This window comes from Athene noctua, chromosome 4 (assembly GCF_965140245.1).
Source record: "Athene noctua chromosome 4, bAthNoc1.hap1.1, whole genome shotgun sequence".
NCBI lineage: Eukaryota > Metazoa > Chordata > Aves > Strigiformes > Strigidae > Athene > Athene noctua.
The window spans coordinates 85845715-85871475 of NC_134040.1; the positions used below are offsets into that span (position 1 = coordinate 85845715).

General features: G+C 41.1%; 3 protein-coding genes across 8 annotated transcripts; 2 read left to right on the forward strand and 1 right to left on the reverse strand.

The window, feature by feature from the left end:
* Positions 1 to 6637, forward strand: ABRAXAS1 (abraxas 1, BRCA1 A complex subunit). 4 transcript variants are annotated; one of them, XM_074905934.1, is made up of 9 exons: positions 1 to 183; positions 720 to 810; positions 2137 to 2173; positions 2935 to 3001; positions 3665 to 3858; positions 4509 to 4628; positions 4941 to 5025; positions 5429 to 5561; positions 5686 to 6637. In XM_074905934.1, the coding sequence occupies exons 1-9, from the start codon at positions 97 to 99 to the stop codon at positions 6087 to 6089; spliced, it is 1218 nt and encodes a 405-aa protein (XP_074762035.1). In that variant the 5' UTR covers positions 1 to 96; the 3' UTR covers positions 6090 to 6637. The 4 variants fall into 4 exon arrangements, with proteins under 4 accessions (XP_074762035.1, XP_074762034.1, XP_074762037.1 ...); XM_074905933.1 differs by having other exon boundaries at positions 5429 to 5537; positions 5665 to 6637; XM_074905936.1 differs by having other exon boundaries at positions 103 to 183; positions 724 to 810; positions 5429 to 5537; positions 5665 to 6637.
* Positions 6638 to 6776: 139 nt separating this feature from the next.
* Positions 6777 to 9133, reverse strand: MRPS18C (mitochondrial ribosomal protein S18C). Its single transcript, XM_074905937.1, has 6 exons — positions 9028 to 9133; positions 8858 to 8940; positions 7852 to 7935; positions 7364 to 7421; positions 6981 to 7040; positions 6777 to 6902 (listed from the first exon to the last, which is right to left on the reverse strand). Exons 1-6 carry the CDS (start codon positions 9071 to 9073, stop codon positions 6826 to 6828), a joined length of 408 nt encoding a protein of 135 aa, XP_074762038.1. The 5' UTR covers positions 9074 to 9133; the 3' UTR covers positions 6777 to 6825.
* A 121-nt stretch (positions 9134 to 9254) lies between these two features.
* Positions 9255 to 25597, forward strand: HELQ (helicase, POLQ like). Of its 3 annotated transcripts, none has more exons than XM_074905939.1 (18): positions 9255 to 9514; positions 9868 to 10603; positions 10934 to 11123; positions 11678 to 11873; positions 12893 to 12965; positions 13448 to 13545; positions 14118 to 14216; positions 14980 to 15125; positions 15983 to 16222; positions 17107 to 17248; positions 17578 to 17682; positions 18202 to 18421; positions 19214 to 19371; positions 20265 to 20363; positions 20650 to 20823; positions 21383 to 21496; positions 23629 to 23763; positions 25405 to 25597. In XM_074905939.1, the coding sequence occupies exons 1-18, from the start codon at positions 9362 to 9364 to the stop codon at positions 25489 to 25491; spliced, it is 3165 nt and encodes a 1054-aa protein (XP_074762040.1). In that variant the 5' UTR covers positions 9255 to 9361; the 3' UTR covers positions 25492 to 25597. The 3 variants fall into 3 exon arrangements, with proteins under 3 accessions (XP_074762040.1, XP_074762039.1, XP_074762041.1); XM_074905938.1 differs by having other exon boundaries at positions 10934 to 11112; positions 11673 to 11873; XM_074905940.1 differs by having other exon boundaries at positions 9255 to 9502; positions 10934 to 11112; positions 11673 to 11873.
* Positions 25598 to 25761: the final 164 nt, after the last annotated feature.

Consider the following 25761-nt stretch of genomic DNA (forward strand, 5'->3'; position numbering starts at 1 on the left):
GCGGTCGGGACGTGCCGCCGGGGCCCGGCCCGGCCCTGTCCTCCCGCCGGCGGCCGCTGGGGGCTCCCGCCGCGGCGGCTCCGCCATTGTGGGGGCATGGAGGGCGAGAGCACGTCGGCCCTGCTGTCGGGCTTCGTCTTCGGCGCCCTCGCCTTCCAGCACCTCAGCACCGACTCGGACACGGTGGGGGCCGCGGGCCGCGCCCCGGGCGGGGCGGGAGGGGCCGGGGCGGGGGGACCCCGCGGGGCGGCCATGGCGGAGCCGGCCGCCGGGCCTGCCCTCCCCGCCGCGGCGGAGGGCGCTTTCCGTGCTCAGGGAGGGAAACGGCGGGGATTGTTTTTTTTTTTTTATTTTACTTCTTTGAAAACGAGGAGGTGCGGGCCCCCGAACGCCCGGTGCGGCGGCCGCAGCGCTGGCCAGGCCTGCGGGCCTCAGCGCAGCGCCGGGCAGCACCCGCACGGCCGCAAACCCCTCGCCTCGGAACGGCAACATGAGGAACAGAAGCCCAGTACACAGCCCAACTTACTTTTTTTGTTGTTGTTGTTCCCATATATAAACGCAGGTATCGACAAAAGAGTGGGAACCCACTCTGCTTAAAGCCAGTTCTCCTTGGCAGCTTTTTTCCTCTCCCGGAGACAGCATTTACTGCTCATACTAGACAAAGTCCCGCTCAGTGCTGCTGTTGATCTGAACTTTTATTTTCTCTTCCCCCTACAAAGGAAGGTTTTCTCCTTGGAGATGTGAAAGGTGAAGCCAAGAACAGCATTACTGACTCACAGATGGATGATGTTGAAGTCGTTTATACAATCGGTGAGTGTCCACGTTTTTACTACCCCACTTGGCCTCAGGCACTCCGTGACTGCTTCCAGTTACAGAGGGCAGTCATCCCCGGACAGCAAGGCCAAAGCTGCTAGTTTGTGTGATGTACATCACTAAATTGACATCTTAGTGATGTAAAAACACACATGGAAGGGTTATTTTCTAATAATTGCTACGAAAATAAAGTTTTACTGTAGAAAATACAGTATTTTACTATAAATACTAGCTCTTACTTCCATGAATAGTTCCTCTTTGTCAGATATCTTGTCACATTAAAGACTTTTGCATTGGCCACGACACAAACACTCCTGGACTGTATTGCTCTGGAAAAACTTGGCCTGTTTCAGTGATGCAAACTGTAATGTGTTAGCATCTACTACCTGATCTGGAGCTTATTAAAATACTGTGTGTGAAGGCTGAAAACTACTTACGTATTTCATTGAGCAGATGCCAGATGTATTTTTCTTTACACTCTTCATGGGATTGGAGTAGATGTGCATTTTAAACTAGCCCTTAACAAAAACACATGTATATGTGCATATGCACACACATTTAACTCCATTCCTTTCAAGTGTAGTTGTACAAAACCAAAATGAACAAGGTAATGCACTATGTGCCTTCTTTCCAGTCTTCCTGAAAATACCATAGGAAGAAATTGCATCCCATTTTCTAGTTTTACTCTAGGATACAATTAAGGTGTAACGCTTCCCTCCAGACTCACAGCTGAACCAAAAACGTGGGGATTTTTTTGTGGTGGCATTGATGAAGTCACCCAGAGCCTCATCATCACTTTCTCACAGGCAGAGTTAGTTGCTCCAGAGCTTGGGGGTTTGTTTTAGTTAACTTGGGAAAATTTTAGGAAAATGAAAAGATTTAGAATGCCATTAGATCACTCACTGTTTTTCTTCTGGTAGTGTCCCGTTTCTTATTGTCTACCCTGTGGGGTTCTGTTCTCCAGCCTCATCTGTCTTACAGCATCGCTGCCTTGCTGCAGAGTAACTCAAAGATATGAAATCTTTTCATATTGCTTACTACTGTACTCAACAGAAGGGAGGAAAATATTTTTTTCACTTGACAAAACAGAAAAATGGATAAAAAGTACAGTTTATGTAAATGGTTCCCTTTACATTTCAAAAATAAATTGGAATATTTTTTAGAAGTATTTCTTAACTTTATTTAATTAGATGTGCATTTGATTTTAAGAAATTAAATATAAATCTTTCTTGGTTCTTCTACCAGTTTAATTCTGATCATAGCGTACAGAAGAATATACATCTTGAACTGATGAACCCAGAGTAATCTTACCTCTCTTTCCAGATATACAGAAGCATATTCCATGCTACCAGCTGTTCAGGTAAGAATCTCAAGTAAACAGATATTAAAAAAGTTAAAATTAATCCTAAACTTGAACTCCTCAAGATTAAATTTACATTACTGAGAAAGCCACCCAGCTGTAACTACAGTGGCCATACCAACCCCTTGCAATTGCAGGCGCTCGATGCTTTATGTTGTGTCTGGTTTGGTTCTGTCCTCCTGCTCTGGTGCTTGTCTGTGCATACAGAGATAAGGCATACTGCACCTTCTGGTGAGCTATGATACCATATAAACTACCCCATACTGAAAAAAAACCCATTGCTTTTCCAAAAGCATTCTTCCTAAACCCTCACCCTCAAAAAAAGAAAAAACACATAGCTAGTATTCAGAGTTTCATCACAGAAGGGAACACAGTTGTGCAGGTTTGCACCCCTCTGAGGGGAGAGGCCCAATACAATCTCCTCAAATCTTTCTGAAAATTTATTGTTATTAGAAGAGCATTCCGTAACGAACTGGACGTATCTTGTAGCTGAGAGAACATAGATGCTACCTTTAACTCGTGTCGCAGTAGCACTGATGCCAGACCAACACCTGGGCTGTAAAAGACCACCTACATAGCTATGTGAATAATAAAATTAGCTGCACTGTCCTAGCAGAGAAGCTGTGTCTGCATATTTTTATGCTTACCAGGGGGAAGAAAAAGCCCTATTAAAGTGAGATGACTGCCAGACTGCTAGGGAATAATTATTTCTACAGTTGCTTTTGCCCCCCCCCCCTCTAATTGTCCTAATTTTCTTCTAGCTTTTATAATTCTGCAGGAGAACTGAATGAACTTGCCCTGAAGAAAATACTATCAGGCTGTAAGAAGGTATTTTACTTTCAAACTTATACCAAGGAGCTCACTCAGATTTTGGAGGCTCTTCAGGATAACTCTTGTATCAAGCCGCCTTTTTTTTTTTTTCCCCCCCCTCCTCCTCTTTTTTATATCTAGTCCCTCATACTGCTGGTCAAGGCAGCTGCATCATCTTTTTCCCCTGAAAGAACAGTTTAGGTTATTTTTGACTAGGGTTTGCCTACATGTATGTCACAACTTTTCCATCTTATCCATTTCTCAAGCAAACAGTTTAGATATCTCCAAGGAATTCTACCAATTTCAAGATCAGTTGAGGTCAGCTGAAGTGGTTAAGCACCACTTGTTCCCCCAGAAATTTAGTCTTGTCCTTAAGGAGGGGAAAGTAAAAGCTGGAAAAAGACAAACAGCAAGATAGCAGAACAAAGTTTGCAGAGTTTCAGCCTGAGCACAAGCTCAGAAAACAGGCAGGTTAAACACATGGGTTTGAAGGGAAGAGAGAAGTTGTCACACTGGAATCAGGTTTAGGTGTTTTAAGGGTTTCAGGTTAACTGACTTCTTGAGTACTTACACATCAACAAACAATTGAGATTCATGACTTAGTATTGAATCCTCTAACTTGCTTCAATATGACACACAGGGATAATGATTCAACAGTAATTAACTTTCTTCTGCCTGCAGAGTGTGATAGGATGGTACAGATTCAGACGAAACACAGACCAGACCATGACGTTCAGGGAGAGACTTCTTCATAAGAATTTACAGTCACACCTATCAAATCAGGGCCTTGTGTTCCTGTTACTAACCTCTAGCGTGATGACAGAAAGTTGCTCTACCTATAGACTGGAACATGCCTTACATCGGCCACAAGAAGGGTAATTGCTTTGTTCTCGAGTTTTAATAAAGCAGCAGCACAGCATGTGCTGTAACTTGGAAGCTTGGTTTTTTTCTTTGTTGCAGCTGGATCAGCTGCTTATTTTACACTTAAACATTAAATAAGATTATTCCTTATACTGCTAGAGCCCTGTTGAAATCTTACCCTGGAGTTCTGTTCAGGGTTGACTCTGTAGCACCAGTGTCAACAGGCAGACGCTGTCAGTTCAGCTGTGCACATCAGCTGTTCTTGGTCAGTTTGGTTTTGTGTGTATAGGACTTCAACTACGCAGTGTTCATCTTCACATAGCCTTCAGATATTTATTGGTGGTCACCTTCAGCTCTCTTCAGACATGCTGCCCATAGGCTAGGCTTAACAAGTATTGTCTTATTGTGAGACTCGTACCAAAAAACAGGGACAAACTAGAGGCAGTGCTCAGAGTCTTGTTGCTCCTGCAGTTTGCCTTCAGCCATAAGCAGTCATCCGTGGGTGATGCCATGCATTTAGCAAGAACTAGCTATGCTGCAGGCCTCCATCTGGGATGCATAACCCTCAAGAACCTTTAACTATCAGAGGGGCTGTTAATAAATCAGAGTTAAAAAATCAGGGAGGATGTTAATAAATCATGTTCTCACACTTCTGCTTTTTAAGTCTTTTCCAGAAAGTTCCTTTGGTGGTTACCAACTTGGGTATGGCAGAGCAGCAAGGTTACAGAACAGTGTCTGGCTCCTGTCTATCTTCTGGTTTTGTGAGAGCAGTAAGACAGCACAGGTACAGTACATGCCATATTTACGGAGAGCTGTAGCTTTCAGTTAGCTATCATTATCCTTCTTTAATAAGTATCCTTTTAAGTGCTTTTGCAAATGCTACAGCTGTACCCTGCTCACTTGCTGACCCGTTTCCTGCAATTATTTACCTTTCCAAGGTACCTGGGAATCAATTCAGTCCCACACTTTGACAGGAGCAGCTGTCTGTCTCAACACAGGCATTGTCAAAGCTCAGAATGCTTCTTTATTCGTTAGAGCTCCTACTAAGTAAGCACTGGGATTATTAACTTGCAATTATACAATTCTTGGTCCACAGGTCAGAATTCTTTTATGAGGATGGATCCTTACAAGAGGTTCAGAAGATAAAGGAGATGTATGCCACCTTGCAAGGGGAACTGAAGGCAAGTCAGACACCTGCCCAGGGTGCACCATCATGAGAAAGCTCTGCCCTGGAAGCCTGTAGTGAAAGATCAGAGTTCCCTTTGCTGTTAGTGGCTGTACACTTTAAGTTCTTGAAGACATCTGCTTAGTCAAAAGTCCACTGATAAATTCTCACGAGAGGATTATTTTGAAGGAGCACTACCTGTAGTTTGTCAGAGCTCCGCTGCTTAGACGGGAACAAGTAAAACATCTTGCACCTCATTCCATGCAAGGTGTGAGCTCTCTCTAAAATCCACCTCCAGCTCATTATTTAAGCTTTTTAATACGTTGCGTCCAACTTAAAATCACGAGTGTCTTTGCAACAAGGTTAAAGTCAGCTTCTGTGAATACCATTAATCTCACCAAACGCTCTTTTTCTTGCAGAAAATATGCTCTACAGTAGAAGCCAGTGAACGATCTGTAGAGAAACTCTTAGCAGAGGTGAGCCAATTAAAAGAAGAAATAAAGAGGAAAAAGCAACAGAGTTGTTCAGGTAAGTTAAATAAATGCAATGCCAGTCTTAGTAAGACTTCCGGAGTTGATTCAATGGGCAGAGAACACTTCTGAACTTGAGGGCAGCGTGCAAGGGGGACTGCAACTCTAGCTTGTTTTTTTTTCAGGGGAAGACAGAGACTACCCAGGAGAGCCAAAGGAGAACCTTCTCCTTTGCCAGGCACTGCAGACATTTTTCCCCAATTCCGGACTTCAGACATGTATCGTTTCCTTCAAGGGCCGACAGATATCTAAGAACTCCTGTAACATCGACCATAATATTAATGTTATGGACAAACTGACTCTCATGGTAGAGGAAAGAGACTTCACCGAAGTGGAAAGACACCTCACCAAGCGGAAAGTTAGAGGGACCACAACAGGATCAAAGTCATTCAAGAAGTCCAGATCGCTGCAGCTTCACCAAAAATTACTTCGAGACCAAGAGGACAGTGACCAGGAAAGGAAGCTTACGCTGAGTAGCACTGAAACAGATGAGGAAGTGCTGGAGAAACTCCGGGACACAAATGAATACCCACAGTCTCCTACTTTCTGATCTGTTAATGATTTGTCCAGATGACTTTGCACCAAATGCTACTGCCAGCATATTCAAGTGGCATATCAACTTATAGCCCTGCAGGGTTAAAAAACCCCCTGCATTTTCCCAGGACACAGAAGTCTGGGGTTTTTCTTCCAATGCGTGAATCTTGTTTGGCACAGAGACAAGCCCAGGTGACATTCCCTCCTTTTGCTTTCCAGATTTAAATCTATGTTTGCTCTCTCAGGGTTTCAAGACTATGCTAGCAGGCTGTTAGCAGTCCTATAACTGTGTCAGTACTGCCTTGGAGTAACATGGCTTCAAGCTGCTGGTGGAAGCAGCAGCACTGCCCTTCTCTCAGCATAAGCTGAGGCAGGGAGCATCAAAAAAATACAGGTAACACGCTAAACAGAATGAGCTGTCTACAGAAAGCACCACCATTTCAATCTTTCAATGTCTCCTTGGCTCTCCACTCCTTGTTTATTTTGTCCCTCTTCTAATCCAGCAAGGGAAAAGACAGCCACCTGAACTTTAGCAAGACCTGTGAGCAGAGGAAGTGGTCCATACAGTTGCTTTCATCTTTCGTACTTCAGACAATTTTAGAGACTTGACACAAAAAAAACCCCAATCCCAAACCAACTGACATCCAGCCTTTGGTCAGTGATATATTGTTTTAGCCAACCAGATTTCCAGTAAACAAGAATGTAAACATGAAAAGTAGTTTTATTTTTGTTTGGGTTTTTTTAATAGTATGTTACTCTGGATACTTGATATTACATATCTTGGGGTCTGTGAGAAATGATGGGTTCTTAAACATGACTGGCATAAATCCTGTAAAAAGACAAGATGGAGGAGTTTATAATAGGAACATAGGCGACTTACAAAACTCAAAAGCATAACCATACTTACCTAACACATGAGCTCTTTTAATGGCTTTTGTAATTTCCTTCTGCTTCTTGTTGCACAAGCCTAAAGAGAGAAATCATTTTTGGTCTCTTAAATCAACAATAACCAAACCATTAAAGGGTAAAAGTGCTATTACTGACACTTCTGAAAGTGACGCTACTGACAGCTTTGAGTCCTCACAAAAAAGGGCATGTGTGCTTATACTGTTAGATATAAAAAAACATATAATTAAGGGGTATTTTCATTCCCTGGTGAAGGTTACTAAGAGGAGCACTATTACAAAATATACAGAGTTGGCAGGAGTTACCTTTGGAAACATGGCTGATACAGTTACCTGGATGCACAAGACCAATATTAAGCATTAAATTATTTAGTATTTCACATACCTGTTATATGCCTGCCATAAATGCAGCCAGTATGCGGAGAAACAAACTGGGAAAGAAGCTATTTAAAATCAAGAAACCCAAAGTCAGTTTAAAAACTTTTTTTGAGAGCTTTAGTTTAATATTTACGTTCTATTTTTCTTTTTTTTTTTCACCTGTTTTTACAAAACTCAGTTCTACCTGGAGACAAAAAAAAAGTATAGCTTAGAGTTAGTATTTCATATGTGATAACATTTAAGCTATATGACAGTAGAATTGAAACTAAGGACTTGTGTTTGGTAAATAACAAAGTTCTGATGCCTGCATGTAGGAGTAGCAGATTGAACACCTTACCACAGTCACCCTCTTTGATCCTTACCTGCACACATTCTTAAGTTTTAAATCCCTAAGGCATCTGAATTAATTTTTCACTACTCGTGGACTCCTTACACAAATATTTAAAAACAGTAGATCCGTTACCTTCACCTGAGAACAGGAATCTTCAAACTCACCTGCACATTCTTGTAGTCCACATTTGTTCCACACAAGACACATCTTTTAGGAGGGTCTTTATAGGGGTTCTCCATGTGTATGGGCTGAAATTAAGAGAATTATCAACATCTGTAAGCTTCACAATAAGGAATGCTTGTTATTTTTACCCGTTAGGCAAAACCAAGTGCCTTGAAACCAAAAGAGATACTTAGTGCATCACTGAAGGTTTTCAATAGCCTTCGCTGACACGCTGATTGGTACCCAGCAATCTAAAAGACTCCTCACAGCTACGCAACATTCTGTATCCTGATAACCATGACAATGGAACAGGCCAATTAAAGCAATTAGTAAAATAATGTTTACACCCTCCACTTGGAAGGCATTAACTACAGAAACTGGTAGTACAGTAGTTCTGTCTGGTAAGTCAGAAGAGACTTTTTTTGAAAGCAATTGAAAAGTAAATGGCCTGAGGGAGATCCTGTCTGCCCGTACACTTTAACAAAGAAATTCCAATACACCTCCCAAGCCCTGGAAGGCTCCTTCGGCTTCAAAACACGCCCAGCACCAAATCCTTGCAAGACATGAATGAAAGGTGAAAATGCGCTTTTTTTGTAGACATAGGTAAAATTTAGGCAGAGAAAGACTGTTTCTAGAAGTTATTTTGCTGGTACCGGAAAACACATGTTTAGGACGTAACAACCACACCTAGTGCGTTCTCTTCAACCTTTTTACTCAGCTGTAGACAGGTAAGCGGCGCTGCCAAAGGCTTTGCTCCACCCCCGAGTTACCAAGACAGCTGGTTTAAGCCACCGCACTTAAAATCCTGGACTACAGGTCAAGGCGCGGTGCCCTCCCGCAGCACCGGGCCCTTGCTCTGTTGTTTGTTTTTTATAGGAGCCCGAGCTACACAAAGACCAAAGCAAAGCACCTCCCGACACCTCTGTGCCCGCTCCCGGCGAGGGCGGCAGCGGCCCAAGAGCCAACCGGCCCGGCGGGGCTCGTCGGGGCCGCGCTGAGGGGCCTCACCTGGTCGGGCCCGCCGAGCTGCTGGTCGAGCCCGCCGAGCTGCTGGTCGTGCCGTAGGCGGCGCGGCCGCTCCCACAGCGCCGCTGTAAGGGAAACACCGAGAAGGTTAATGGGGGGGAGCGGCCCCGCCGTCCCGCCCGGGAGGCGGAAGCGCAGAGCGAAGCACGCACCGGGCACCAGCCGACGCCAGGGCCTCCCCACAGCCAGGGCTGCCATGTTGTCCCGCCCCCAGCAGCGCCACTTCCGTCTGCACGCGTCTGCCCCGCCACTTCCGCCTTTCCTGACCAATAGCAGGGCGGTCTGGCCCCCCTCGGGACAGGCGATTGGCCGCCGCGCCGCCCCGCTCCCTTGCTGGCAGGGGCGCGGTGCGGAAGTGATGTTGGCGGAAGCGGGTGGAGGGGCCGCGCTCGCCTTCTGGCGGCCCCGTCCGCCTCCGGCCCCTCCAGCGCCGCTCCCCGGCAGCCCCGGCCGGGGGGCGACGTCCCGGCCCCGAGGGCGGTGGGGATGGCTGAGCCTAGCCTCGCGGTGCGGAGGAAGACCCGCCCCGCCTCTACCCGCAAGCGGGGCCGGGCCCCGCTGCAGCCAAGCGCCGTCTGTTCGCCGGTGTCTCCCAAGAGACCGAGCTCCGACGGCGAGGGGCCCTCGGCGGAGACCCCGGTACGGGGCTGGCGGGTGCCGACACGCGTATCGAGGCGGGGACACTCCGCCCGGGAGGGTGGCGTGGCGCTGGTCGGGGAGGGCCGGCCGTTGTACCGGGAGGGGATGCGCTTGGGCGCTAGCTTTAATCACCGCCATCGATCAACAGTGCAGGCATCGCCTCTGCTTCTAGGTTAAGTTTCACGGAGCTAAAGCGCGCGTTCCTTTAGAAGTCAAGCTAGGTTTTTCTCCAACAACATCAGAAAAACACTCAAAATGCTTGTTAAGTTGGTAACACCCAAGTGACTTGGAAGTTGTGCCGCCTTCCTCGGTCTTACTCCGGAGCGTTAACACTCATTGTTATGTTTTTACAGTGCAGTAACGATAGTGAAGAGGATATGTTTGGTGACCCTGACAGCTTTTGTGGAAATAGTTCTTTGCTAGCTCAAGTTGACGATATAGAGCAGAAATACCTGCAGGATGAAAACACGGATATAAAAGCAGCAGGAGAAATCGTCCTTGGGAATCTTCAGTCAGGAATTCACCAGAAAAAAGATAATTTTTCTACGAAAGAAAACATGGTTGTTTTTAAAGCTGACAAAGAGGAGGGTTTCCAAATGAATGAAAATGACCCAGTGGATAACAATCAAGAACTGACTGTATCTATTTTAGATGACTTGCCATCCTCACAACTTTTGTATTTTGAGGAAGTGAATGAACTTTCTTCTGATTCTCGACTGTCTTCAATCTCAGAAATCAGGAATAAATTTGTCAGTTCTTCCTCGGTCAAAATCAGGAGTCCATCATCATTTTGTCCTGATGCTGAACACAGGAACAGACCTACTGACTTTTCCTCAGACTCTAAGTGTGATTTATTTAAAGCTGAGAGTCTTAAAGATCATCTGAAAAGTGCTATGACTGGAAATGCCAAAGCCCAGACTTTGCAGGTCTCTAAGACCAAACAGCTTAAAGAAGCTGTTTTATCTGAAGAGATTTGTGTTGCTAGGAAAACCATTGAATCGCCTTCTGCTGATATAGGCCCTTTTTATGGTTTACCTAGCAAAGTTAAAGATCTATTCAGGCAATTTCGAGGGATTGAAACACTTTATGGTAATGTAATTAATGGTTTGTTGAAAAAAAATAAATTGCTGGTGAAGTGTTGCCTGCGTTACCTGCTACACTGTAAAAATATTTAAGTTGAGGTAAAATTTAATGGTGGAAAGTGGTTGTTTTGGTTTACTAAGTTGTTGTTTTGATTATTAGATGGGTGGGAAAGGTTGATATGGCTTATAGAATACTTTAGAATGCTCTATCACTCAGTTTGTTGAAGAAAATCTTTCAAAGACTAGGATTTTAAAGTATTCTGTATGAAACACAGGCATTGGGATACTGATTAACATGTCTCTGGTGGTTGCTAATAATTCTTTATTAATTTTGCAGAATGGCAGCATGATTGCTTAATGTTAGATTCTCTACAGCAAAGAAGGAATTTAATATACTCGTTGCCAACCAGTGGTGGAAAAACGCTTGTAGCTGAAATAATAATTCTCCAAGAATTGCTCTGTAGGCACAAGGATGCACTGATGATCCTGCCATATGTTGCCATAGTCCAAGAAAAGGTCTGGATACAGTGTTTTTGATACTGCTTCTCTTTTCTGATATGCCTTGATACTTGGCTGGTTTTAACACTCGTTTTGGCAAACTCCGTGATTTTCACAACTGTGTGGTGTGAAGTGAGTGACTTCTCTCCTAAATGCTGCTCTGAGGGTCAGTAATTGCATAATAAAATAGGCTTAAATTATGAGGTGAAGATGCTGAATTTTGAAATAACAACTTGTTGTAATGTTCTGTATAGTTCTGCAGTCTTAAAAGCTGTACTGCCCAGCTTGCTAAAGGAATGGTTTTTAAATAAAAATGACATAAAATGACTTTTTTTTTGATAAAAAAGAAGAGCTAACTTTAGAGAACAGATGTAACCCCAGCTTGGTAATATTTGTAAACACTTCCACTTTGCAGTTGGTAAAGGTAGTCATAGCTCATATGTTTTATGAATTCAAACGGCTGATTGTGTGTTGGTTATATCCATGTTGAGTTCTTGAGGCAGCTCTGAAATCCAAAATGAGCATAAGTTTGTTAGTTTGTTCTCCAATTTATCTTTTTCCTTTTTTTTTTTTTACAGGTTAGGGGTTTATCAAGTTTTGGGGTAGAATTGGACTTCCTGGTTGAAGAATATGCAGGAAGTAAAGGAAGATTTCCACCACTCAAGAGGAGAAAAAAAAAGTCTCTTTATATTGCTACTATAGAAAAAGGACATGCTCTAGTGAATTCCTTAATTGAAACAGAAAGAATTGATGACCTTGGTCTGGTTGTAGTAGATGAGGTATGCTACAAGATTTACTCAGGTTTATAATATGTTATTTTTTATATTTATAATATACAATTATTGGCAAAGAGCAGTCTTTTGATTACTTGGTTTTGATTTGAGTGTTTATCATGACATTATTACTACTGAACTAAGTTTTCTCTGCCTTGGTACATGATTCTGTAATATTGAAAGGTGTGGGTTTGTTTTTTTTTAAACTGAAGTATTTGTTGTTGTATCAGGAATAGATTCTATACTGAGGTATCTACTCTGTTAGTGACTGATGGTGAATTACTTAGTAACTACTTGCCAGTTAGACATCTCTAATGGATTGGGAAAAACATAATTTTAAATACATGGAATGTATTTTATGAGTCCCAGAACTGAATGCCTGAATGTGAAATCATGGGACTTTCTGTCTGGTATTAATAACGACTAAATGAAACCTTAGAAAAAAATAGCAGGTAACATTTGACTGTGAGAATTGCCCCTCCTGCTGTTTAGTGGTGTGGCTGAGTTGTGCTTGGAAGGGTTGAGTCACCTGTATAACATCCAAGAGGGATGTTTAATTCATTAAATGCTTCAGGCTGACCTTACTTTAACACAGTGGCTTCTAAACAGAAGGTAGATTAAGATCTACTTCTTCTGGAAGTAGCTGGCTGCTAGATTTTTTTAGATTAACTTCCCCTGCAAGTGTTGCTTAAAACATAGTTTGTTTAAAATTCCTTTGGGCTGATGAATACAAAGATCTCCACATTGACTGTTCACCGTCAGGAGTAAACTGTGTCAGTTATGGTCTAGTTAAATGGAAGGTAGATCTTGGTATTTACATTTGCTCTCAGGTCTGATTTTCTGTGATTCTTAAACGTTGTTTTGGTGAGCCTGTACTTCTGGAAGAAGCTTAGCAGTCAGAATTTATCAGAGCCATACCAGGAAGCCCAACAAAGACATTCCTGCAATACTTGTTTAGGGCTATGTAATTTGTTTTTTGTAGAAATACTCTAACTCAGGAACATTCTTGCATTTTCTGTCCACAGCTGCATATGCTTGGTGAAGGAAGTCGTGGAGCAACTCTGGAAATTACCCTTGCAAAACTTCTTTACACTAGTAGTAAGTCCTGGCTGCAGTTGCTGTTATTAAAACGCTATCGTGATGGCATCTCTGGAGAGAAGCCAATACTTTTGCTTTCTGGATTTGTGGTGTTCTGCCTGCTTTTGCAAACCATGGCATGACTCACGTAGTACCAGTGTCTGCTCATTTAAGTGTTGGTCAGTTGACCCTGTAATGATGGGCTGGGTGTTGTTGAAGCTTTTTTGATACTACTTCTCTGAGAAATCCTGAGTGTTGTCAAACGTCTTCCTTTTCTTTGTAGGAGCCCCTTAACCATTCCAATTAAATGCTTATATAGAGAAGGATTCCTTTTGTATGTTTGCCTCAGATAATATTTCTCAGCTATTCAAACCCTTCAAACCTGCTACTTGGGTGTTTTAGAAGACTGATGATAAAGAAGCGAATTAATGAATTAAATACTAAGCAGGAGTGTTAAAACTTGTTAACATGGCAATAAATTAATCTCAACTTCTGTTTTACAGAAAACACGCAAATCATTGGAATGAGTGCAACTTTAAATAACGTTGGAGACCTGCAGAAGTTCCTGCAAGCGGAGTACTATACTAGTAATTTTAGACCGGTCTGTACACAAGATAGCATAAACTAGTAAAGGAGATAGTTGGCTTTAAAATTATAGCAAATCTGTTTAGGATTTGATCACAGCTTTTGTGCTTGATTTCGCAGTGTAATGTAATGCAATGCCTGCTACTGCTTGCAGCTGAACCAGCAGAGCAAGTGGCACTTGTAAATGCACGAATGCAACTACCTTTCTATTGTGTTAAACCCTTTGTGTCACTTCAGCTAAACCAACTTCTAAATTACAGCTACTGTGGTAAATCATCACAGGTCATTTGATATAACTGGAGTCTGTACTGCTGGTGCTTGAGTGCTGTTGTGACAATGGCTTATGAGTAGTTCGTGTGGTACAGGTTTTGTCACGTGCTTTGTTATAATTAGACACTTTGTCCAGGCAAATAATTAAAATCACTTTTAAAAGTTAATCATGGGGTGGAGTATGTGCTTGTGTGCACACGAGTACATGCATATATGAAATGTGATGCATAGGAAAAAACAATAGGTGTAATAGCTTGATCTTTAGAGAAGACTTGGTAATTTAACTGAAGTTTCTGTTCATGGCTTGTATCTCCCTAGGTAGAATTAAAGGAATACATAAAGATACGAGACACCATTTATGCAGTTGACAGCAAAACAGAGAATGGCTTTACTTTTTCACGTCTCCTTAATTTCAAGGTAAAACTTACAGTTTCTTTGAACTATAGTTTCACGTCTCCTTAATTTCAAGGTAAAACTTACAGTTTCTTTGAACCATAGTAAAATAACACAAAATGTATTATTTTATACCGATTCGTTTATAGAGCTTTTAGCAAAGCAATTACTTAAACGCGATAGTTCATTTGTAATGCCTATGAGAAAGAAAATGACAGGCTTTAGGGAGGTAAAAAGGTTTTCGAAATACTGAATGCTTAACCTGATTTTTGCTCCTTTACTGCTTTTTAAGGTAGAGAGGTTTCTTCATTATTTTGATACGTGAAGAGCAATGGGTTTGAGTATTCCAGGTACCCAGTGCTTTATGTGTCTGGGTAAATTTTCTCAACAGTTGATCACGCTTAGATGATACTGAAAGAAGACATCTTTTTGAGGGTTTTGTTGGCTTATTACTGCTTTGTAGGTACTCCTTCAAACCTTTAAAAAGGAAAATGTATGTTATGGTAGACTGCCAGTAGCAGAAGTAACATCACTGTGGTGTTGGTAAAAGAAATTGAAGTGTTAAGGGGAAAAAGCAAAGCATTAATTTCTTACATCCATGTATCCCTCAGTTCAAGCTAGATGTGTTAATAAACCCTTTCAAGTGAGGAGTGGGAGAAAAGCTTATTCTACAACTTCTTGCAATCATGTAATGTTAAACCAAATGGGAGTATTCTAGCAACAGTTGAGAACAAGTGTTGAATACTTAATTTATGACTTAATTTCTAAGTTTAAGTGTTTATGATAGTATTCTAGTAATCTGGAGAAAGCAGATCCAGACCACATCATTGCACTGGTTACTGAAGTTATTCCTGAATATTCCTGCCTAATCTTCTGTCCCACTAAAAAGAACTGTGAAAATGTGGCTTCAATGGTGTGCAAGTACCTCAAGAAGTAAGTTGGTCATGATTTTATGGAACAATTGGTCAGAATTTTAGGATTTATCTTCACTAGTTTGCAAGTGATCTCTGGTGATCAGAAGTAAATACTTTGAATAGGGGATCATGTGATGTTGCAAACTGCCTAACTGATAGCAAACTGCTCAAGGCTCATTAAACAAATGTTTTATCAGAAAAAAAAATATCTTATTTTTTCAACAAACTAGTTGGAAAAAGTGGTTATTAGAGGACAAATAAAGAAAAAAGGAAAAGTGTGCTAAATTCATCTAACCTTGTGTCCCTTTGGCACTGGCCTCTGCAAGCTTAGAGAGCAAACATTTTATAGCCCAGTGTTTGGTTATGTGTGTTACTAGCTGATGGAGTATCTCTGTTCCATGCCTGCTTTGTGAGTGTAAGTTGTAAAATCTAAACCAGGCTTTGTTAATAAAGACAACTTACATTTGGTTCCATTTAAATGTAATTTGGTCAACTCATAATGGTCTAGCAAAGTTAAAATTTACATAGGAAGAAATTACACCAAAACTAACTAAACCCCTCCCTTGCAATCCAAACTGAAACCAGTTTTGACTTACCTTTAATCTTCAGTGCAAATTGATATTGGCCCCGTTTCCTTTCTTCGGTGCACTGGACACCCACTCCTAGTCAGTATTTGATTGTTTCTGTGCCTGCAAATAAGAAAAGATCAGTCTCCTGTATTGCTGTCTTAAAGTTACTGGAAATAACTGTTTTTCCAACCGAGTTGTTGGAGGAAAGGATAATGAACAGGGATGGACAGTAAGCATGTCTCTTGTTTTTCTTTATATGTGGTTAACGATTGAGCAAAGTCTAAAGAAATGCTTTTCCTCCCTGAAGAGAATTTAGGCTTCACAGGGAGAAAGAGAAACAAGATCTCATCCAGAACCTAAAGAATATTGGAAATGGCAGCATCTGTCCTGTTCTGAAGCAAACAATCCCTTTTGGTATTGCCTATCACCATAGTGGACTCACAAATGATGAAAGAAAAAGCATAGAAGAAGCATATTCTACAGGTGTCCTGTGTCTACTTGCTTGCACAGCTACTTTAGCTGCTGGGGTCAACCTACCAGCTAGAAGGTTAGTACCTGAAACATTTCATTGTTGCATTGGTTTTTTGCTTTGTAAAAGCATTGCTTTAATATGTCGGTGCTATTGAAAGTATGCTTCTGCTTTTACTGGCAGGTTGGGAGCGTTAAGATTTTTATGTTCAGCTTGGGAGACACGAGACTGCAAAGTTGTTACATGGGAAATGTGAATCAGTAGCAAGTCCCTCAGAGTGCTGAAGGCACTTACCTAAATGGATTAAGGAAATTTTAATAAATTGAGGAAATGCTTCAGTAATTTTAGTAAAGTTACTCAGAAAAATAATGAATTTGTGGTGTTTTCTTTAGATACTACCTGAGAACACTGTTTAAATTGTCAAATCTTAGTTCTAAGGAGATACAGTTTGAACATGTTTTAACACAAAAATGTGTTATCTTTTCTTATACAAGTGCTGATGGTACAGCTGCTGTACTCCATATGACCACAGAGTGTTTGCAAAGAATCCAGTTTTGGGTGCATCTGTGTTGGAATAATGCATCTGAGGGGGGAAAAAAATATACATACAGATAAGCGTTGTCTTTCTAGCATAACTGATGTGTGGTCAGTGTTGCTTATGTCTTTTAGCAAGGTTTATTTTATGTCTCATTGATTTTTCACTCTTAAACTCAGGCCTTTGAGTAGATGTAAAGGCTAGTTCCAGAGGTTCTGCAAAACATGATAAACACAGCTTATCGTTCAGTGAACCTTAAATCGCTAAATGTTTTCGTGGTTGATGTACACATCTGTTCAAACAGGTGCATTTGTTTTTTCTTAAGTTACCCAGCAAGGGCCATATATGAACAAGGCAGTTGTAAAATTCTATTGCTGCATTTAGTACTTTTAATATAAAGCATAACTTACTAAAGACTTCTTTACAGGGTTATTCTTAGAGCTCCTTATGTTGCTAATGACTTCCTGAAGAAGAGCCAATATAAGCAAATGATTGGCAGAGCTGGTCGAGCTGGTATTGACAGTGCTGGAGAAAGTATTCTCATAGTGCAAGAAAAAGACAAACACTTGGTAATTTTCACAAAGCTGTTGGTAGTTTTTACAAAGCTGTTGGTAATTTAAACTGTTGGATTGAGTTGGTGGGGTAAATGGGAGGACCTGAGCTGCCTGGCTTGGTTTTTGTTCACCTGTTAATGTCGCAACTATTGGGCTTATGTAATAATACCCATAAACTTAACTTTATGTGGTTTGTTTTCAGATGTGAAGTGTAGACCTTATATGTCTACACTTATTTTCCTTATAAGCTGAATCATGTGTATCAGTATTCTTAAAAGTGTAAAACTAATGCATAAATTTTCCCTGAACTAGGATATTTCTTGCGGGGTTTTTTTTTTTTTTAGATTCAAGATTTAGTTACCAGTCCTTCGGAGAATTGTTACAGCAATCTTCTGATGGAGTTGACCAAGGGAATGCAGAACCTGTTGTTATCTTTAGTTGGTCTGAAGGTATCAGTTAACTCTTCTCTGTGAGTAACTTAAGTGCTTGGGAATGCCAAGTAAATCTCATCTGTAGATTCTGTAGGAAAAAAAGACTTTTTGAACAGATTGGCTTACAAGTTCAGAACAGGTTTTAATGAGATAAGGAGGACAGAGATTTGATTAGTCTCTTTATTTAACTCAGTTGTCAAGTAATCTGGTAACGTGACAATTTCCTACTGTATAAAAAGTCAATTATATCTACCTTATGATTCATTACAGTATTAATATTTCAATATCTGATACTGGATCCAAAATACCAATAAAGTGGAAACAAATTCACGTGATGCAGTAGCTAGAATACTGGAACAGATGGAGAGCAGTCCCATCAGATCCATCACAGGCTGTTCTACTCGCTGTGTGTTTCTGTAGAAGCACATTAACAGGATATCAGACTGCTCTATTCAGTAAATTCTTTCATTCAGCTTACGGAATGTGTAATGTGAAATGACATCTTTGAGTATGCTAATCACTTGCCATCTGATGCAGATAGCAGTTACCCATGAGGAAATCTCCAGTTTTATGTGCAGTACGTTGCTGGGCGTTCAGCAGCAGCTGCTGTCGAACGAGAAGAGCCTTTCTGAGATAACTGAAGATGGGCTAGCAGATCTCATAGAAAAAGGTCTCCTGAAAGAGAGAACCTCTGCGAAGGACCACAGTCCCAAACGTACACTGACAATTACACTGTTGGGTAAAGCTACGTACAAAGGTAAAACTTTTTTGTTCTTATCACAATCTTTATTTCAACAAACCCTTTCATCTCATTATCTCAATTTGATGTGTTTTCCCATATGAAACTGCAATGAAAAAAGTTGTAGAGAAGCAGTTTTGATTACTAAATGGTGTGCTGGACTGAAAGTGGGGATGGAGAAGTTGTACGTGACTGAGCATAATGGGAATGAAGTACGATAACGTTGGTCACAATGGGCGTAAAACCAGACCTGTACTCCAGAAAAATGATTTAAAGGTGTGATGTAGTGCTTGTAATAAAAATTACTCATGACCTTGTTTTTTAATTCATTGTATGAACAGGTATTGTGAACAGGGGGATTTCTTGACCTAGAGGGAGGCTTAAGAGAGAAAGGAAGCATATGACATGTAGAACCAATTGTGATAAAGGAGAGCGTATCAGCAAGTGCTGTTTTCCTGTCATAGCATAAAGATACAGGGTATGGAAAGCAATTGGAGTAGGGTGAATCTCTCAAAGATTCCTTCAATCTTCAAGACTGTTCTAGGACTTCATGAAAGCCAAGGTGATGCACAAACACTCCAAAACCACACAAAGAATAGACAGACGCGGAAATAAGTGACTGCCTTTCTTCAGTTCTGTTTCACTGCTCCTGTTAGGTTAGAGCAGTTCTTCAAGTTAATGACTGACCTGCAGTTCAGATGGCCTAACAAGCTGTTGGGGAAGGCAAAAGAAATACTGACTCTGTGTTAAAATCTATTACACTTAACCTGGTGTGCCTGCTTAAAATTGCAATACGTTGTGTGCTTATAGGGGCTATAGACTTGGCATACTGCAATCTTCTTTACAGAGAATTGAAGAAAGGTTTGGAAGGGCTGGTTCTTGAGAGCAATCTTCATCTTCTCTATCTGGCAACTCCGTATGATATGACTCTTAATTGTAGCCCAGATTGGATGATATACTTGAGACAGGTGAGAATTTACCAGCAAACATGCATTGGGACATATAGTAATCCTGCTTATTAATTTTTAAGTTTATGCACATTGGGAATGTAGGTAGTGGGGTAACAGTTTGATAAAAAGTTTAGATATGCTATTTTATTTTCAGTCACAGGGCAGAAGTGCTTTCCTGTACTGCATAAAAACCTAAGTTCTCTTTTGCATGTGTATTTGTCCCTGTTTGCAGGAAACAGTGGCTTGAAACATCTCTTTGAGTTGCCAGAACTCCAAATCCTGACTCTAACCTTGGTGCTTATCTTGCCATCACCAGATTAGTCTGGTTAATCTTAAACAAGGCTTTCCTATCAACTAGGTATATGTAACCACATCGTTGTAGTCCTGCAAGAAAAACACTATTAAATTAATCAGGAGCCATATTTACCTTCTGATGCTCGCTCATTTAATCTGTAGTTTAGGGAGCAAAAGCCACTAGAGAACGTTAAGTCGTAATCTTTGTTTGGTATCCGGGTCTGATGCTTAACTCCGGTCGTAACTGCAGCTGTTACTCTGACCAATACCTTCCTACAGACTAGGCTTATGTCAGCCTTAGCCCAGCCCTTGTCCTAGCCTTGCATACTCTGTAAGATCAACCCATAACTCAACTTCTCCCTTTACTGTAAAGTGTTACACACTAGGGGTAGCACTAAAACCTATTTAATTTTGTTGAAATGTGGCATTCAGAGATGGAGACAGCTACAGATAATACAAACAAGTAGGCAAAGAAGCTGCAGAACTGACTGTGTCTAGTGGCTAAGTACAATATAGAGATAGTGAAAAACGTTGTTTCACTTTAATAGACTTGTGTTTTCTATATAATATTAAGAGAACTAAATATTTGAAAAATTCTTTATGAAATCTTATTTTAGCTCAACCAGCTAAGTGCAGCAGAGCAAAAAATAGTGGATATTGTGGGAGTACCTGAAAGCTTTATTACAAAAAAGGCTTCCGGTCAAGCCATCAGAAAGGTAGGCTGGAGATTTCTCTTACCTAAGATGACAGTTTGGTCATTTCACTTGACGATTTACAAATTCTAGATTATTTTTCTGCTAGCATTCTTTATTACTGTTCTGTTTATTAAGGTTCTTTTAACCTCCCTGATTGGTTTTCTTGATATTGTTTAATGGCTTTGGTTATAACATAGACATGTTTTAGAGAGGCAAAGGAGCAGAGATTAAAAGAATTTCCCTGTAGCCCTAACAGGATATCTTGAATGTGGTGCTGGCTCTGAACTTGAACTTGCTTTATTCCTAGAACGTGGACAGTGCCGTGGTAAACAGGCTCTACCTGTCATTTGTCCTTTATGCCCTACTGAAAGAGACCAATATATGGAGCGTTTCAGAGAAATTTAACATGTCCCGAGGATATGTACAAAATCTCCTGAATTCTGCTGCCTCGTTCGCCTCCTGTGTTCTACATTTCTGTGAGGTAGTGTGTTAATGTCACTAAATTCTTTGGGGTTGGTTTTGCAGAATCTGGAGTTTTGTTCTTGCGTTAGAACTGAACACGGATACTGTGTTTCCCCTTTCCTCTTCAAAATTATGTTTTCTGTTCAGAAAAGCATGCTCGGACAGTGGTATTTCTTACATTAAAAGTAACCTTTAAGCACTGGGAATGTGAAAAATACACGGATTGGGCAGGGTGTTGATCAGTGTCAGCACTGCTGGTGAAATAATGAACAGGTCTACCCTTGGAACTAAGGCCATCTGGTTGTGGAATGTCATCTCAGGAAAACAGTTGACTTGGCTTGTTCTCTTGGTTTTTTTCCTCTGTTGAAATAATGCGTTGCTTATCCTTCAGAACTGCCCCAGCTTTGGGATGTTTGGCTGAAGAGTGCTGAACACAACTCTGCAACTAGCTGAAAGGATAACGTTCCTCTGTCTAAAAGCCAAATATATGCTTGTTGCCATAGCTGACCTCTTATCAGTCGTACCCTCCAAATACAGAACTTAAGACCTGATTTTTTTAATGATCTTTGTCTCTGTAGGAATTGGAAGAATTCTGGGTTTATAAAGCCTTGCTGACAGAACTGACCAAGCAGCTGACGTACTGTGTTAAGACAGAACTCATCCCTCTGATGGAGGTAGCAGGGGTTCTGGAGGTTAGTAAACCTGGCTTTGTGAGATCTTTTTTCAATATAAACTTGTGTTCTAAATGTTATTGTGTCCTTCAAATATATCTGGAAGGCCAAGTTAGTTTTTTGTTGAGAATTTGGCGTAGTGCAGATGCACCACCACAGTCCCGGAGGTTGGGGAAAAAGTGGTCTGTTGAGGAAATGTCAGCTGGAGCCAGTAATGTTTTTCTTCTGGCTGCTACCACAGCAACAGTGAAAATGGTGTATTTGGACAATAATTTAGCTGTATACTCAGTTGGAAAACAGAGTGCAGGTTTCTTTTTGTGGTAAGGATTCTTCAGTTCATGGGAGTAAAAGAGGAATAAGAATTTACATATTTATTTAGAAGATCCTCACAGAAATATGTGAAGTCCTGTTGGGATCTCAGGCTAAAGATTGTAAAAATCACTGGCAGTGCTGCCTGTATTTTAAGCAAGAAACTTAACCAGTCTCTGAATTGAAGACTCCTGTTAAAGTAGAAAATTTTGGGGGGCTTCAGTACAAGGTTGTGAGTGTGGACATCTTTGCAAAGTGATCCAACTTGCCTGTCCAGCCTATTGTAGAATTCAGTTTGTCAGCAAACCATTGAGTTTAGCAGCAGCAAGATTTTATTCTGAGAAGCTAAAGAACAATGGAGACTTGATGGTTTTTGTTTGTATATATCAAACTTTCTTAATCAGATGTGAAAGCTAAGTAATCTTGTTTTTCATGGCTCACTCCGTATGGGAGCGTTTCTATGTAAAGGCAGAAACAGCTTGGACAGCGTGAAGTTGAATTTTAAAGATGACTCTTCAAAATTTTTGCTATAACCAAGGTACTTCTTAGCACTGGAGTTAAAACTATACCGACAGCTGATATTTGTGGCAGGTAGACTGTCATCTTGAACAGATGTGATTTGCTTAGCTCTCTGTGCAAAAAAATGATAAAGACAATCTTAAGGTTGTTGTAGTGAAGAGAAAATTCTCCGCACATTTACCTGCACAGTTTCCAAAGCGAAAACCTTGTAGTGAGATCAAGTCATTAGTGGGGAAAGATTCTGTGTCATCAGTCATACTGTGCATTTAACAGCCAGATAAAGTACAGGAAATAGTTGCTGGCAACTTGTGGTTATTTCTGATTAAATTCATGGCACCTACTTCACATCAATGAACATTCACAGCTCTCAGTTACCACAGAGGAAGATAATGTGTTGTAAGCTGTTAGGTGTTGGATGCTAAAAAAAACCTCATACACCATCAAATAAATGTCTTTCTATTCCTTGTCTTCAAAAGGGGCGAGGGGGGTAAAAAACAAAAGATAATTAACCAAGTGATTGGGGGTGTAACACTTGTTCATCAAGTGAGTATTATTTCATAACTCAGGATACTAAAGCCTTGGGTATACTGAATTACTCTACTACTAGTGTAGAAATGTATTTTAATTTAAGCTTTTGTAAAGTTCTAGTAGTATTGGTTTTGAAAAAACAAACAAACAAAACAAAAACACCCAAAAAACACGTTTGCCCAGAGCCCCTCTGTTAAGCAAATACTGCTTGTCTGCCTGACACAGCAAAAGGATCAAGTGAAGAGAAAGGTAATGCACAACCCCTTCCGCTGGCGGGGATCAGATTCCAGAGAATCTCTCCCTTGATATCTCCTGTATATTTGAGCTCACAGCCATGACTTTGCACAAAACTAGAGAAATAAAAAAAGCTATTGTGATACTGAAGGGAAGATTACTTATAAGCTTGAAACAGGAAAGTACAGTATCTTCTGGAATTTTGTGAAAGCTCTGTTCCGTGAAAATTGTGGAAAAATTCAGATAAAATCAGCCCTCCTTTCACTTAGACACCTCCAAGGGATGTGAGAGTTGTTCCCATCAGTGGCAGTGAACGTAACAGAAGAGGAAAATCACAGATGGGTTCCAAAGAGCTGGGTCGGATTGCATGGGGAGGTAAATCTTAGCAATGAAGCTGCATTCTGGGGGAGCAAAGATGTTCTGTGAGGATTCGTGTTCTTAGAAAGATAAGAGAATTGAACCGATCCACAGACACAAAATGTTTGAAGTTGGTGCAGAGATTGTCACTCAGTGGTAGTTTGTGTCGCTCTTTTTAATAATCAAACACAATTTTGGACTTGCAGGCACGAGCGAAGCAGCTTTATAATGCAGGGTTCAAAACCTTAGCTCACTTGGCCAATGCGAATCCAGAAACTCTGGTTGGGACGATTGAGCACTTGTCACGACGTCAAGCCAGACAAATGGTTTCATCTGCCAAGGTAAGTTAGAAACAAAGTTAGAGAGACCTGCTTCAGAACTTCAGTGTGTCAAATTACATCTTGTTGTATGGTGTGAGAAGTGAAGGATGCAGTAAAGGCATCAGTGGATATTTGTGATCCAGGTGCTGATCTGCATTGAGAATATACTGAAACCTTGATGACATCATTGGTCAAAGAGGGTCAAGAGTGATGAACTGAGAATTGCTGACCTTCGTGCTCCTGAGTGGTAGACAAACTTAAACTTTTCCTTAAAACAGTTTGTTATATACAGGAGAGTGGAAAGCTGTGCTCTTTCAGAGGGGAGGCAAAGGGCAAGAAAGTCTGACAGCTCGTCTGATGAAATGTAGGAATCGACTGACTGCCCTGATCTCTGCGCCTGAGTCATCGTAACTGAGAACACTCAGTTCTGCCTATACCTCAGGACTTAGAGAAATTCCAGTGGTACTTGTTATAAAAACAGGGTTTTCAGAATGGTGGAAACAGAAACCAACAAGCTATAGGGTTAACCTTGCCCATGCCTTGTTGCTCTTCCCTTTCTAATCGTTTTCCATTTTGAATGCATCATGAGAAAGGCCTCCACTTCATTTCTGCCTCTTAGGCACACATAAGTAATCCAAGGGGAAGGATCTGTAAGAAACATCGAGTTGTGCCTAAACAAAAAAATACAGGAGGTACTTTGTTTAGCAAGTGGTAGGACTTTCTCTCCTTGATCTCCTCTAAACACCTGCTGTTGCAGTGGCATCAGTTTCATGTTGGATTCTGCTAAAAGAGCAAGCTTTGGTAGAGTAAGAGAACGCCTAGAACAAACAAAGGGGTAGTTGGTGTAAAAATAACATGGCCAGTAACAAAGCCTTGGTGTGTATATTCTCACAGCGTAAAAGGACAAACTTTGGGGTTTATGCGCCTAAAAGGTCATGGCCATGTAATGTTGTTGTAGGCTCCTTACTGCTTTTTTTTGCTGCTGTGTGAGCCAAAAGGAGGGGATATGTGCAGATTTCCCATCTACGTCAGTGCCAAATCCAGCGATCTAGCAGCTCACCCTCATGCTCAGATATTGAACTGATGGAGCTTTTTCTAACAGGGAGGTTAAAGCCCTTGTGTGTGTTGTGCTGCCTGGGGGAGTGTGACCCTCCAACCGCCAGCAGCAAACAGTTGAGGGCACTACATCAAACAGCTGCTGGTATCAGGGGTCCCATATGTCTGATGTAAAATGCTGCAGTAAGAAGCTTTGTATAAAGCAGCAAATTGGCAACTCGGCAGATGCGACCTCCAAATGTTTATTCCAGTGTGGAAAACAAACACTTAAAGATGCTCTTGTTAACAGGTTTTGTCTAGAAGTGTTATGTGCTGTTAAACTTTGTGTGTTAAGTGATGGCAGAACTGAAAAAAACAGCTGTGTACTTGATGAATTTTTGTGTTACTGTTTTTCATATGGGTATACACTAAAGAGTAGAAAACGTTAGTGGTAGTACTTGTGAAAACGTTAGTGCTCTGAGGTGAAGGTACTGTGGTGCTGTGAGCAGCAGTGGCATTTTTTGCAAACCAGATGCACGTTTGGAAAGAAACAGTGGTGTAATCCTTGTAATTTGTCTTTTAATGGGTTTTTTTGTGTGTTGGGTTTTTTTTTTTCTTCAATTATAGATGCTGCTGAGTGAAAAAGCTGAGGCTTTGCAAGAAGAAGTTGAAGAACTCTTAAAGGTGCCTACAGATATCCCAGGGGCCTGCTGACCATGAAAAATAAATCCAAAAATTTGGATATTTTTAAAATTTTTAACTTTGCTGTGTAAAACTGCTGTAATTACAATAAATATTTAATGCCTTTTGTATACCTCAATTTTGTGTGAGTTCTGAGTTCAGAATGTTTCTTGGGAAGTTGACTTAACTTAGAGATGTTGGGAAGTTGACTTAACTTGGAGATGTTGATTATGAACCTCTTGAGCAACAGGCTAGAATCAAAAGATGCGATCTTAATTCATTCCTGTCTGTGTTCAGCCATAG

Bases quoted from the DNA above. Each gene is read 5' to 3' on its own strand.
- ABRAXAS1 (XM_074905934.1), top strand. From the start codon at position 97: ATGGAGGGCGAGAGCACGTCGGCCCTGCTGTCGGGCTTCGTCTTCGGC. The intron at 811-2,136 runs GTGAGTGTCCAC...CTCTCTTTCCAG, and splicing joins TGAAGTCGTTTATACAATCG to ATATACAGAAGCATATTCCA. The intron at 5,562-5,685 runs GTCTTAGTAAGA...GAGACTACCCAG, and splicing joins GTTAAATAAATGCAATGCCA to GAGAGCCAAAGGAGAACCTT.
- MRPS18C (XM_074905937.1), bottom strand. From the start codon at position 9,073: ATGGCAGCCCTGGCTGTGGGGAGGCCCTGGCGTCGGCTGGTGCCCG. The intron at 7,936-8,857 runs GTGAGGCCCCTC...TCTTAATTTCAG, and splicing joins AGCTCGGCGGGCCCGACCAG to CCCATACACATGGAGAACCC. The intron at 6,903-6,980 runs GTAAGTATGGTT...GTCTTTTTACAG, and splicing joins TAAAAGAGCTCATGTGTTAG to GATTTATGCCAGTCATGTTT.
- HELQ (XM_074905939.1), top strand. From the start codon at position 9,362: ATGGCTGAGCCTAGCCTCGCGGTGCGGAGGAAGACCCGCCCCGCCTCT. The intron at 11,874-12,892 runs GTATGCTACAAG...TTCTGTCCACAG, and splicing joins GTCTGGTTGTAGTAGATGAG to CTGCATATGCTTGGTGAAGG. The intron at 12,966-13,447 runs GTAAGTCCTGGC...TCTGTTTTACAG, and splicing joins AAAACTTCTTTACACTAGTA to AAAACACGCAAATCATTGGA.